The sequence below is a fragment of the Heliangelus exortis genome, chromosome 2 (assembly GCF_036169615.1).
Source record: "Heliangelus exortis chromosome 2, bHelExo1.hap1, whole genome shotgun sequence".
NCBI lineage: Eukaryota > Metazoa > Chordata > Aves > Apodiformes > Trochilidae > Heliangelus > Heliangelus exortis.
Window position 1 is genome coordinate 57,642,550 of NC_092423.1, and position 15,258 is coordinate 57,657,807.

Below are 15,258 nucleotides of genomic sequence, written 5' to 3' on the forward strand. Positions count from 1 at the left end.
GGTTTTTTTTTTTCTTTTTTAAACAGAAATATAATATTCCTTAAAAAATCAATTTATTCAGGCATGCCTTTTTTTTAATACTATCCAATAAAATAGCATAATCAAAACAGCACCACACATTTATGCTACTTAGACCACATCTACCTACTTTCAGCATCTCTACATCTAGCTGTTGGTTTATAAGGGTGTAGACAACCCAATGCTTTGTACCTTCACTGGCTAATGGCACACCAACACTGCAAAACTCAAAAAAACCTTTTTTTTTAAAATTCTAATACTCATTTTTCAATCCAACATCTCCATGTGGCTTAAAGTAAAAGTGTCCCAGGCATAAAGTACAGTAACTCCACATGGATTTGGAGAAGGACGAAATAAACAGCCTCTAGCTCTGCAGGGCTCTGGCTATAGCAGGTTTGAGATCCAATTTAATTTAATATTGGAAAAAACCCTAGAAAATCTTTTTTTTTGGTACAGTTTTTTAATGCTCTGTGAAAAGCAAAACCTATGAAGCATTACAACTCCTCCTGTGCATTCAACAAAGAAAAGACAATAGAACAAGTTATTAAAAAGACATAATTTAGGCACAGCAACTAGCAAAACATAGTTCTGATTTTGTGAATACAATTATTTCAAATTTGTGCATAAAAGAATGACATGATTCATTCTTAGTAAAAAATATTTTTCTGCGTCTTATGAAAAGACAATGCAATCAGTAAAGTAGGTTTGCAGTAGCATGTAGCATTAACACCTTAAACTTTTAACAAGAAACAACTTTCAAACAGATTTCCCTTTACATCTATTTGGACCAGCTTCAGAAAACTTCTGAATTTCTCAGCATAGCTGGTTTTCAGAAAGAAAAATAACATGAATGTGAAGTTGTAAAATTCTTCAAGAGTTTCATGGAGGGCTGTGTCAGTCTATAAACCAGGTACAGAGATACATATTTAACTCAGAACGCCCCATCTTCTTGGTCACGCTGTCACAGTACTTGTACTGCCAGATACAGACTGAAAGACTAGTAATTACATAACAGCAGAATTATATCTAAAACCACAAAAAAAGCTTTAAGCAATATAGATACTGTGGAAATTCTTCCTGTTTTGTTAAGAAGTTTACAGATTTGCTTCTACAGTGATTAAAGTCTACAGTGAAATACATGGAAAAATCTGAACGTGGAATTCTTTCAGCTCTTTGTTTAAGATTATTGCTTTTCACTGTTTTACACAGATACAGTGTGTTATTCCATAACATAAAAATGAAATTTTAGAAGCAATATTTTGGTGAAAATATACATGCAACCTTACAGACTCCTATGACAAACAAGCAATTTTTTCTTCCATTGCAGAAGTCTTAGAACAGTCCTTCAACAGAAAGGCTGGCTTAGCAAACTACAATGATACTTACACTTGCAAATTAAGCAACCCATAATATGTATTATTTGTGAGGCCATAGTATAAGAATGATTTGCAGAAGTATGTTTACCATTAAATTATATGACTGGCACCTTTAAAACAGAAAAAAAGAGATGTAGTTCAAAGACGGTAAGTGGTATGATAGTAAACGGACAGAAAGACACTAGGATGTAGATGCAATTATATGAATAAGATTTCTAGTTTTCTTGATTCCTCCTTCTGCATTTCATAGTTTTCCACTGACTATTATAAAACATTTTCAATACGGTATTATAACAGTTGAGTTTGTCAGTGACTTCTCTAAACATGTGGAATTACATGCTAATACTACTACTCTAATACTGAATTTTTCAAATTTCAGTTGAAGCTACAGGAATCAGTAAGTAAAGACACACTGAGAGTAAATCACCGGTATATCCTGAAGCTTTATCATAAAGCTTGTTATAGGAAGGAATCACTTAAGAGCTTGAACAGTTTTTCACTTTAATCAAATCTATTTTTCATGAAATAAAGCCACTCAAAAGAAACAAAGCATGGGCCATAGCTACATTTTTCAAGTATGGCTATCCACTGCAGTTTGGTCTTAGAAGTTTTTTTGTGCCTTAAAACAGGGAACAAGTCCCACCAAAGCCTAAAATTTACCTTACTAGGTGTGCACATTCAAAGTAGGTGGAATAAAGTATCTCCCTGTCATCGTTTGAACATGAGGAACTGAAGCAGGAGGGCTTTCAGACTCTGAGAGGGGCAGAACACAGAGGGGTCTCTTCCCTCCCATTCCCTGCCCATACTCTCTAAGCTCAGGCAGACCCCAGCCCCTCCTCTCTTTCCCCCGCTCCTCGCTTCGCTGCTGTTCCCCTGCGCTCCTTTACCCCCAGCTCCCCACCTGCTCTCCAGAATCCACATCCATCGGGTGCTGGGAAGAGCCCTGGAGCCCCCTCCTGAGTCAGCCCTTCCTCAAGGGCCCTCAGGAACCTATCCCTGCTGCCATCGAGATCAGGTTGCATATATATTTTTGTATTTTTGGTACTTATCCTTTCTGTTATTGCCTTTCTCCTGAGTTACAAAATCTGTCTCCAGTTGTTTTCAATTTCCAACTTCAAGTCTCCAGTCTTTATTCCCCTTTTATCTTCCCTTTAGTGTGTGTGTGTGTGTAGGAACAGAGACCAATTCTGTCGTCCTTGGGTTTTTGGTCTGCCTAAACTGTGGCACACCCCAAACTAATTAATTTTCTAGTTCAGATGTACATAAAGCTGAAGAGATTAATTTTACCAGGACTGAGAGAGGGAGAAAGACAAAAAGCTGAGAATCAGCTGTAACCATATATCTTAAACAGAAGCACCAACTATCAAATGAAATAATGCTCTCACAATATAAAAGTGGTTAAATGTTGATGGGATACACTCCAGTTGCCTAAAATAACCCTAATCCATCTTTGAAGGAGGTCATTAATCAGATCCTAACATAATTGGCCCCTAACCTAATCAGACAGAGATTGCAGTTGAAGGATGCTGCTTTTGTTTGTGTATGTCTTTACCTTCAGAAACCTAGGTATTCTGGATTACAGTACTTCTAAAGTTTTCCCACAAAGAAAAACTTGGTATAAAATACCTTACTGATCCCAATAAATGGTAAGGATGGGCTAGTACATGCTTAGCTGTTTGAGAACCACACGTATTTGGAACTTTGCCACATCTGAAAACTTTAAGAGGGACTGAAAAAGGCATATCCTTCAGAGATACACAAAGTGTCACTTGAGATCTAGCACTCCAAAATCAAAGGTTACCAGGCTACAAACATAATGAGTGCAGTTTGCTCTAGCAGTTTAACTTTGCCAGACATAAAGTCGACAACATAAGTTATGTAAGAAGGAAGTATCAGGCAACCTAACGCTACAAATTCCACCAATGAAAATGTTTAACTGAAAACCATTTCTGCAAAGACAAATGCCTTTCATCACAATAACTCTTCACCTGCTAAAATCTCGATTCTGTCCAGTTTGTTTTTCAGCCTGAAGTCCAGAAGGACTTGGTACCAACAGGCTCGCAGGCATTACAGTAGTGAGTGAATCCTTGTTGTCACAACAGCAAAAAAGTTTTAAGTTGGTTAAATATTATAGATTTTTGCCCCACATGAAAAAAATCTTTACTAGGTTGCAGTTTAATCATGATGCAGTAAGCCTTTGCTGCCTATGTCCTCACACCACTAGAATATATTTTACAAGATAAATGTGTGCACATCAGCAGTTAGTTTTATATCGCAGAGTACTTTATTATAACTCTAAATAAAGGTAATTAGATGTATTTTAACATATTAGTCAGATGCAGTGTGAGTAAGTGCGGTGAAATACAGAATAGATACTTCAGTAGTGTATTTTCTTTATGAAAAAATGTACATAAACTCAAAACAGTTTATGTGCTAAGAAAAAATCCACACTATCAGCAATCAAACACTCATTCCCTATGTGACCTTAATTTTATTAGTTAATTTAAGGATTAGCAATGCCTTCTGCTTTTCTTTTGTTTGGTTGTTTACATTTATTCAAGCCCTAGAATCAGAAGCTACAATTTTCTAGCTGGCAATCAGTGAAAAGCTGTTGCTTCACCTAGTACAGAGTGTACAGCATTTGGGACCAGAAATATTTAAAAAAAATAAAACAAACCCCCAAAAAAACCCAAAATAGAAAAAACACCTTTGGAGGAAACAAATAGACTTAAAATTCTGCAGAACAGCCAGATCATGTGAAAACAGCAAGCTGTCCTGCCAGCACCACATGTCTTTAGAAACTGATCTCGGTTTTCAGTCAAAAGTGTTTCACCATTGCTTCTGGAAAAAAACCCAAACTAACTGAAGCTGTAGGAATTTTAAAAATTGCTTATATGTACTACATCCAAAAAGTCTGTTTACTTCCAAACCTTGAGAATTGCAAGCGAAGTCAGTCATTTAAATATATAGTTACTATGCTGTAACTATGAGACCTATTTTTATATTAGAAAAAATTTGTACCACCAGAAAACACGACTTCCATTTAGGAAGCTGATGGAAATTTCTTGATACCTCAAAATACCCCTCTTGAATAGCTGCTTAAAACTCTTCACCAGACTACTGTACAGGCTTGAAAGGTGCTAGCTAGTTCAGGTCATGTATTACTCATCTCATTAAAGTTTTAAACCCATAGAGGAAAGTACTTGTGTAACCTTGCAAAATTTTTAATAAGAATTTTCTGTTATATAAAACACATATTAATCACATTCTATTTTCACCAGAAGCATGTTTTTTTCCTCAGATGTTGAATTAAAAATGTTGAATTAGACTGAATTAATTTAAGACTAATCACAGTAGTAATTGCAGAGAAACAAACTCAAACTTCTTCCAGCTTGAAACTTCAGAAGTCTAGCAATCTATAAAAGTTGAGCCATCACATCATCTATATTGAACTTTCTTTATTTGCTCCACCTTAAGAACAGGCATTTCCAGGGAAGTACTTTCAAACTGAAAAATGCCACATATCACTGCAAATTCTTAAAGCAAGTCAGCTTTTCCCACAAGTGGGAGAGGAGGTGGTTGTCTGTCATGTATCTTTAATTTTGTAGAGTTTAGGTCTTTTTTGTCCACTCCTCAGTGATTATTCATTGTCTTCAAAAGCTGAATGGGCTTCCTCTTTCAGAGGATAGAGATCTTCTGGATCTCACTGTAATGGACTAAATTGCACCTTAACGTGGTAGTCAAATAAGAAAATTGCGTTTATTTACCCAACTACAGCAAGGAATGATAATGAGCTGTTTCTAGCAAATTTTTCTTTTTTTTTTTAATTATGGATCCATTCTCTCACTGCAAATATCAATAAATGGGCTGTATATGCTTTCTGAAACATTCCAGAAATCTTAATTCCACGCAAAGATCTTAAACCACCCCAACAAGCTGCAAGATTCTACCTAATTCATCAACATTTAATTGAAATGCTGCTTCTGCAATACAAAGGTAGATGTTTTGAAGGAACAACATTTAAGACGTTTCCTGCTGTAATTCTACAGCCATTGACATGGCAGACCCACACCCAAAATCACCGTGCAATTTTAGAAATGGGCTTAGACTACAGTGCAGGCCAATGAAGAAATTTGCAATGAGATAATGGATCCACAATGAAAAAAAAAAAAAAGCGAAAGTTTGATAGAAGCAGCTCATTATTGTTCCTTGATGTAGTTGGGTAAATAAATGCAATTTTCTTATTTGACTACCACATAATGGAAATTTCCTTGTTCTCTCTGAATTCTGGGAACTCTTTGCAAGAGTTTAAGAGTTATGCAGGTCTCATGCCTCGTCTGTTTTTTTTTTTTTTTACCTACCTTCTAGAACTCAAGCCCATGAGACACTTCTGAGTAGATCTTTAAACAAAGTTGGCCCTCTTAAAATCCAGGGCATCTCAACCCTGGATTTACTTACTGTCCTGCTTATTCTCCTAACAATGCTAAAATCTAACATGTCATGGTCACTACATCCAAGGCTGTCCCCAACTTTAACATCCATGACCAGACCTTCTTTGTTTGTGAATACAAGGTCCAGCATTGTACCTCTCCTTCTGGGTTCTTCAGCCACTTATAATTTGTCTTCTAACACAGTGGCTTATATTATCCTCCACTAAGGAAAAACTGTAAGAGCTTGAATTCTTACTAGTGAGAACAGAGTTTGGGTTTGTGAGCAGAAAGAACTACAATGCACTTCTTAGCACTTTTTGGTACAGGATTATGATCTCAGCAACTTTAAATTGAAACTATATATATATATAAATATATATATATTAATCTCATATTGTTCTTCCTTGATAGGGTTAAAACTATTAAGGGGCTGCAGTCCAAGAACCATTACTTAACATGTTTTAAATATGCGCTTATTTTATCAAGTTCTAGTTTACTAGCAAACTGGTTGATAGTCATCATTCAACAGTTAGTGGGGAGACACTGAAATTATTTTTGCAGAAGAGACTAGCAAGTTTATATTTCTTAAGAGACTGAAGCTGAAGACAATCACAATCACTTAATTCTTATTCCCAAAGAAAAGCCTCCCAAAAATTCAGGATGAAAAAAACATAACTTCCAAAACCATGCTTTATTTTGCTTAACGTAACACCACAGAAGACATTGTTCTACAACTGACTCAGGACCAAGACTACTTTAAAACAAGCTCAGTTCAGTGGCCTTCAACTCTATCAAAAAAGGCAATATCCTGGCTCTGAATGTCAATTTACTATGACCATTTGCTTACATCAATCCCAAGACAGGGCAGAAGTAAGCATGACAATTTCAGAGTTAGAAAAAAAGTTACCTAGGTTAACAACAACATAAAGATTACATAGCTAAATATCATGCTGAACAGTGCACAGCCACAATGGAAACATCATTAACACTTCTTTAGACATTTGAAAAACTCATACCTGGGTATACTCTCTGTTAAGCTTCTTTCACTTGCTGATGACGACGACGACAGTGATGATCCAGGTCTCTGATCTGTTTTCATTCCAAGAGTCTCTGCTGCATTAGTCTGAGGTTTTTCACCCTCTTCGGCCTTTTTTTTTTCACTATCACTTTCATCACTGCCTTCTCCTAAGATGTCATCCACCTGTCAAAGAGTGGAGAGTGAGCGTATCCTCTAACAGATTACTCTACACCAGTCTTTCATAATTATTGGATTGCTCTTGAATTGTTAAAAATATGCTTCATCTTTTTTTGACCTTCTCCCTGAAAAATCAAATTAATCCCCTAGGTCTTCAGATGCAATTTCTGTCACAGGACCAGTAATATCCTATTCAAGTTGCATATATGTAGTTTATAATTAATTTAAGGCTATACATATAATCACATACATGATACAGATATATTTGAAAGTGTTTGGACTTTATTCTGAACATGTTCATTAACATTAACAGCTGTAAACAGCTGAAAATGTGGTATGGAAAGAGTGCTGTCATGAAATTAAAGGGATAGATATATTATTGTAACTACACATATTTTATACTATTATAGCATAGAGAATGAGTTGGGCATATATTGTTATGTATTGGTCAAGGAATACCTGTAAAGAGTAAATAATAGAGCATGAATGGAACAGAATGTACAGAGCTCCATTCTAACCTGATTGTCTCATGCTAATTAATAAAGGAAAATCTATCAAGACATTTACACACTTCATTAAATAACTTAGGCCTTTGCTTCTAGAAGTCAGTATGGGACTCGATACTCCACTAAGAACACACTAATTTGCACTTCACAGGTTGGAAACTGCTGAAACCATCACTAAAGACAAATCATACTCATGAGCTTCAAAAGGCTTTATTTTCTTTGAGTCAATGTTCCACCTTCAGAAAGAGATGAAAACATTTGAAATAATGTCAATATCTCACAGCCTATTTTTATGAATGGCAGAGGACATGGAAAGAAGGTCTGCTTGGGTATTTCTTTACTGATATTTAGTAATTTTTCCTAAAAGCAGCTTATCTCAGCTTAAGTTAAAATATGCTTCACAACTACCCTCTGTTCCCACTAGTGCCACATGTGCTTTACAAAGAAGAAGAAAAATTCTGAGAACACCGACTTTTACACTGATAATAGCAAAAACTAGAATCAAGCCATAAATAATGCTTTTATATCTGGCCTTTCATAAAAATGAATCTCTATTTTCTTTGTTTACCTTGAAATGCATGGAAAAAAAGCCAAAGCTGCCCTCTGTTTATCAAACTAAATGCAAAATATTTACACCTTGCCAATATTCTGCTGGAAATTGGTCTGCCAATTTATATTATTGCATAAGAGAAATGATGTGGAATGAATAACAATGATAATGATGATGGAAAAAACCAACACATAACAGTACATCCATTTTAAGATGTACTTCAGAACATCCTAAAATAATAATTTTGAGGACATTTGCCAGCATAAGGGAAAGCGACATTTGTTAAAAAAAATGTCTTTAAATAGTAATTGTTTCAGAGTTCTACAACTAGCTTTAAAAATCCAAGCTATACTGCCCTTTGGTGGAATGACTTCCATACACAATGGTAAATAACTTACACAAGATTATTTCTTAGATTTACAGTCTAAGATGGTTTTCTATTGGTCCTTGTCTTGGTATGTTTTTACTACCTGAAACATTGCTGTCTTAATACCCAGCTCTTTCATTGTGAAAGCTGTGAAGTAACCATAATAAAAAGGGAACTACATACCAGCTTAGTGCATCTAAACACAGATGTAAGTTTCAGGTGGAAACTATAGGAATTTCTGTGGCAACTCGAATTACATTTAGTCCAAAATTGTTTGTCCCATGATCAGAAGTTGTCATTTGTGTGGAAAATAAGAATCATGGAACCCAAGGTCACAGAGACTGAAATGATGAGATAAGCCAACAGTGAACCTGCTAAAAGTGCAGAAAGTGCAAAGAGTAGGGATTTTTCAATGTGTACAGAATACACAGAAAGTCTGAAGTGTTTAAGTACTACAGTTTGGGGTGGGATGGCAGGAACACCATGCCTATATAGCTCAGTTATTTGACAGATACTGTCAAAAAGATGGCCAGCAGTTGATAGCAAAATGGCACCATACATCTACAGCTCTACCATCACCTTTACAGAAAGTCTTACATTTAAAATTACATTTTCATTCCAAAAGCAATGCATTTGCAGGAGGCCCTATATTTTCAACTACATTCTCACCATAAAATACATATTAAGGTTTCAAAAGGACAAAGTTAGGTTGATAGATGTTCAGGGTTACAGATGTCTCTCACAAATTTAACTTTCCCAGTCTCAAAAATGTAATGAAAGTTACATGAAAATTTTGACAGAACAGAAGTCTAGATATTGCTATGCCTTTTTTTCCCCATTCTTCACAAAGATGACATTATTCTTTGGAATCCCGGAATGCCAGTTGATATTACCTTTACCACTGTAGTTGTATACGTATGTGCCCCATTTCTGTAGAAAGGTATTTTAAATGCACATAAACCCCATAGAAACAGGGGAATTTTTCAAATCATTACATATAAAAACAATTAAATTTTTGGGATGGTCCTTCCAAACCACTTTAACTAGAAGGATAGAAAAAAAAAAAAAAAGGGTTGATGCCTATTTAATAAATAGTAAACTGTATTGAAAAATACAAACATTACAATCTTAATCTTCCAGAATTCTCAAAAAAATGGGAACAAAATACTGGTTTCATTAAGGCAGTGAGATTCACGCTCTTGAATTAATATGTAAAAATAGCAGATTAAGCAGCAACTATCAATCTGGAGACATCATTAACTTGAAATAAATATAAAAGCTTAAAGAACAGAGGAAAATTTGCATCTAGTTCAGACCAACCAGATACTGATGTACCATCTACAAATTCTGCTTATAACATTAGATTTTCTATGATTAATGAATGAAATGAAACAGATAATGCTTTAAAAGAAACTGCCAGCTCATATCAAATTGTGCTAATAAAGACAGTGAGGGGATGGTTACTGCTGAAACACTACCATACCAGCTATCTTTAAAATACTTACAGTCTGACGTTTCTAACACAGCAAAAACGATTAATGTTGAAAAAGAAAAATTATTCATCCCTTGAAGAAGCAAATGGGTTTATCCAGCAAGAGAATAAAATTCTGACAACTCTTTTAAATACCATAAAAGCCACGAAAAGTCTTTAGCTGACGAAATTATTTTAGTTCTCATAATAGATGAACTGCATGTAGACTAAGTACAGAGACCAGGGCAAGGAGTTTTTCTGTCTCATATTCTCTGCTTATGAGCTGTAAAGTACCTAAAGTTTTGTTAAAATGAAAGCTAAAACGTTCTGTAGTGTTAACAAACCAGGTCAGCAGGAAAATGTTCTTACTCCAGAAGCTGAGTTTACACATTAAAAATGAATCATCACTCTGATAAAACACCAAGAAACTGTCACAAGCAACCTCAATTTTTTAGAAAGATAAAATTTATAGGCAATGTTTTCGGACAGCAATATGCATGTGACAGAGACCTACCATGGTGCTTTACATTTTTTCAAAGAAGCAATTATATATGCAGTAGTGCAAACTTCATATTTTAAAAAAAAGAGCTGTGAATAAACTTTAATTCTTGTTTTTAAACTACCAGCTATTTAAAAATTCGGATTTTAACAGAACTAAGGAACTACCGTAGACAGAAATAGGACAACATGTGTAAATACTAAATGATCTTTTCTAAAAGTAGCAGAATGCTCTGAATCACTTCTTCACTGGAATTACAGAAAATTCAACAAAAAATAGCATGAGCAGCTGTTCATTTTGTCCTCCAGTTTTGCATGTGATACACACATTTTTTGTGCCCTCAGTCTGTCCCAAAAGACCATTTGTATTTTGATCCAACTGATTGCATAAGTGAAAAATAAGAGAAAAAAATTATTTATGAAGAGTTCTTAAGGTGGGTTTCCACTGCCACAAAAATGACTGTTCATTTTCAGCAATGGGTAGAATTGAACTGGTATTGACAGTAAGTACAGAAAAAAACCAATTACATTTCGGCATAAAACCCGTGTCTCCTAAACACATATGTAAGATTGTGTTGAACCAACTCATCGCTTGATAAGCAACATTTTAGTAATAGCTTAATTACCTTTGACTACCTTTTTAAGCTGATTTATTGCTTAGCTGCATCAGTTCTCCTCCTTCATTTTATGTCTGCAAAAACACCCATGATGTAACAGTACATGACAGGAGGAGCAAACCACTGGAACAGACTTGAAATATAAAATGTGTAGCCACAACCTGAATAGTAGAAGTCTGGAACGGGAAGCAGATTGATGATTTGGAGAAGTTATGTTAAAAATATTATCATATGCCAATATAGATTTTCATAAGCTGACGAACCAAACCATTCATTACTATTGTGGCTTACTGGTGGTGGTATCAGCAGATTCTCTTATGGACAGTAAAACTTTGGATGCTGGGCAATTTTTTAAGTTCTTCCATATTAGCAAATCTTAAAACCAAAACATCCTGGAAAGGAGCAGAAACCCAAGCTGAACGCTCAAATTATAGAGATACACTTTACTAAGTGTCCTGATTTCACCTTCTTAGAGGAATGAGCTGGTGAGTGAATCTACAAATAACATTCTGTTGTACTCACATCCCATTACACTCTTTTTACAGAGATAAGCATTAACTGGATATATAGAGCCTGGAGAACCTAGGGACTCTGGTCATGCTGTACAAATAGAATCATAATGTACTTAAACTCATAGGACAAAAGGAAAGGAGCAAGGCAAAAATTCTTACACAAAGAGACCTACAATGGTCTTTAATAAATAGAAAGTAACCCTTAAGTATGCCAAATGAACAAAGACTAACATCAGTGTAAACTTTTTCTAGGCAACAACAAGATCTGGTAAAGACTAGAATTATCTATGCCTGTTAAACAAAACCAAAGCAACAGGTGAACATTCTGGAGTTTTCAGCCTGCTGCAAACATGTATCAATATAGCTCCCACCTTTTTACCAGATTGCTACAAAGGCTCACATGTTATTTATGTATTACTGGTCATCTTGTTTTTATAATAGTACAGTGTCATCATACTTCTTAAAGCTATCCTTTCTACTTCAAAGAAAGTGTATTTTGCTGATATGCAGCAAAAATGGTTAATGGCTGGACTGTATGAAATTAGAGGTCTTTTCCAATCAGAATGATTCTGTCATGAAGCAGCTTTGGTTTACAGTTTTGGAAGTCTCTCCTAAAAACTGTCAGGGTCTCTATTACATGAAGCAGTTTTGCCAGAAGGAATCATAATTTTCTTCTTATTCCTAGATATTTAGGAAAAGACATGCACAGTCTAATGAGCAGGATATTATTTTAGTAACATAAATTGATCGAATTTGCTAATGAAACAATGCTTGCAAAAGATTTTTTAAACACTATCAAAAACACCTCTGACACACGAAGTATGATGTCTTAGCATACTATCAGAAATGACATATGGCAATTTGAGAGGGTACAGTGCCTAGGTTCTGAGTGATCTTTTCTGACACATTCTACTGCCAAGGGGAGAAATCTACAGCAAGATACTAATAAAGTGCTGAGGGCAGCACAGCATAATTACATCAGTATCAAGGGACTGTACAATTTCTGAGCTTATCTGTTTTTTTGTTTGTTTTGTTACTTACATAAAAGATTAGAAATTTGGGTACAAGTCAACTAGGATAAAAATATTTAGTCTAATTGCTTTACTTCCAATGATTCCCTCGGAGCAAACTTTCTTTAGACACAAGCTTTATTTTACAACAATTTTTTAATAATCAAAACACATTCACAGTGCCCTCTTGACAGCATCTGATCCTGCAAAGTTCCACTTAAGAAAAGAAAAAAAAAAGATGAAAAAAGTCCACAGACACCGAACACATCTGTTAGTGTTTGCCTTCATAAGCATTTTGTAGAGGACAGCATATCCACTCCCCAAAGTGAGAATAAATGGGATTCCTAGACAACAAAGACTAGGAAGAAGTGTAATCTATAGATAAAATTCACTCCCATGCTGGCCCAGTCAATATCATGTTCCTTGACATCTGCAGGCAGCTATGAACATGTGTGGGCGAGACTTCATCAATCCAGCTTATTGACTGTCCAATTGTTTTTTAAAAAAAAGAACAGTTTTCTCTATATACTCACTATTTTGTCTGGCAAAATCTGCTGAAATGGAAGATTTTTTTAAAATTATTTTTTAATATGAAAAGTGATACAGGATTTTACAGCTTGTACTTCTAAACAGAAAATCTCATCTGTTCTGAAGAACAGTACCAGGACACTTATCTACATATAATCTTTCAAGTCATCCCCAAAGGCATGAGTAAATGCTATAGTGATGCTGCAAGTACACTTAGCACATTATCCTTGAAAATGTCTGAGCATCATTTAGGGCTTAACCCATTTGGTTATTCCACTAAAACAGGAAATCTCTTAAAAGTGGGATTTGAACTAATTTCCAATAATTTTAAACTGGATTACATATATATGGATTACATTTAGGGCTTTAATGTGCTTCAGCTAAGAGACAAGCACCAAACTTCTGAAATGCTGCAACCAAAAATACAGTCTGTTGTTGAATGGCATCATAACCAGAAAATACTGTCTTTGTAGAATAACATCACAACTATGGATGTTACTCCAATAGATAAAAGAACCCAAATTGTCCTCACCCTGAAAAGAAGATCTATATAAGTACAAAGGAGTTTCATGTATCCAAATACACAGGTAAAAAACATTTTTTTGGCATTTCAACTGTTTCAAAATTTTGCGTAATGAGTCCTTATTACCAGACTAGCACAGTGTTACATATTTCAGAGGGGAAAGAATAGTGTTTTTTCATTTCAAAGGTCAAACTTATGAACTTCTTGTTCAGCATCATATAAAGCTGTTTAGAAGTCATGGACGCCTAAGTGAAACTGAAAAGACAGGCAAAAATCTGCTTCCATTTATTTGCAAGTGCCAGTTTTTGGCAGGTATCACAGCTGCAAAGGGACTTCAACTGCAGCTGTGTAGAGCAGCTGGAGTACAGTGGGACTTACTAGCTCAAAAACATTGCTGTATAAATACAGATATGCTGTGGTCATTATAGAATTATTCACACATAATATGAACAAGCTAGTAAGCCTGTCCTCATCCAAGCTAGCTAGCAGCAGAGCCAGCTTGGATCTGTCAATACTGAGTAGCTTTAACCTAAGTTTAGCATTAGCATTGCCAGACATTTACCTGGCTTCATGAAGCATTGCGTGGCTGTCAATGAACTTCCCCCTTCAGTAAGCCCAATTAACTTGGTCACATTATCACAAAAGCCAAGAGATAAATGTGATCAAACTAACAAAGGTAACTGAAATAACAAGCACTGGGGAGAACAATATCTGAATTGGCTTTACCAGAAACTTAAGAGATGATACTGAAGACAGATCAGCTTCTGCTGAACTCAATGGGACTGCAAGAAGACTGCACTCAAATATAAGCAATGTGTATGTGCAAGTGTGCTGCATGGCCAGAACACTCAATAGCCAGGATTAGGCACAGAGTAAGTCAAGGGTAAATAAAAAGAAAAAAAAAAAAAAATCGAAAAAACTGAAAGCCCAGCAGCTGAACAGCAGTCAGTTTGTAAATGCAGCTCAATATTAAGGTGATGAATACTATGCAGGTTCTGATATGATCTCTGTGTCATGGCATGCCAGCTATATCCAGTCCTCAATACCTCTGTGATGAAGCAAGTTTGATGTTGAAGCCCTAAAATATCTGAGATAGGCAGCTGCTTATGTTCATCTTGGAAGAAGAGCTATCATCGTATTTGCTATGAGGAATGACAGAGTACTGTCTACAGCTGGTTGTGACCTCTGGCAAAGAGAAAGTGCAAGCTCATATACAAAACTGATAAAATAGAGGACCAATGACATTCTTTCAAAATTTAAAATTAACACCACAGCTGTGGACATGAAAAAGTTAGATCAGCATGACCACACAGGTAATTATTAATTTTGTGACTACACTGCAGTAGGGAATTTTTTTACATCAGTAGAGGGCTCTATTTCTGCAGCTTTTCAGAATCTAAATAGTGGTACAGGGAATGGAAATACTGGTGACACTGACAGAGGTGCTAAAACCACTCACAGCTGCAGGACTATCACAGAGACAGAGCCGAGTGGCTATATTCAGTGCTCTGAGAAGCTCATGCCTGAAAAGAATATGACTACCAAAGCAAAGATACTTTATCTTGAAGACGTCTTAGAAGTGGGCAATTCCAATGATGTCTAAGTTCAATTAAAGAATGTGGCGCCTTATGGCAAATGATTAATAACAGCTGATTAA

General features: G+C 35.5%; 1 protein-coding gene across 1 annotated transcript in view; it reads right to left on the bottom strand.

Annotated features, from left to right (window-relative positions):
* The window catches only part of CTDP1 (CTD phosphatase subunit 1), an 87,042-nt gene that overhangs the window by 15,625 nt on the left and 56,159 nt on the right, over positions 1–15,258 (bottom strand). Inside the window, exon 12 of the mRNA XM_071736283.1 lies at positions 6,841–7,025. Within this exon, the coding sequence (XP_071592384.1) occupies positions 6,841–7,025 (185 nt within the window). The remainder of the gene's footprint in view (positions 1–6,840; positions 7,026–15,258) is intronic.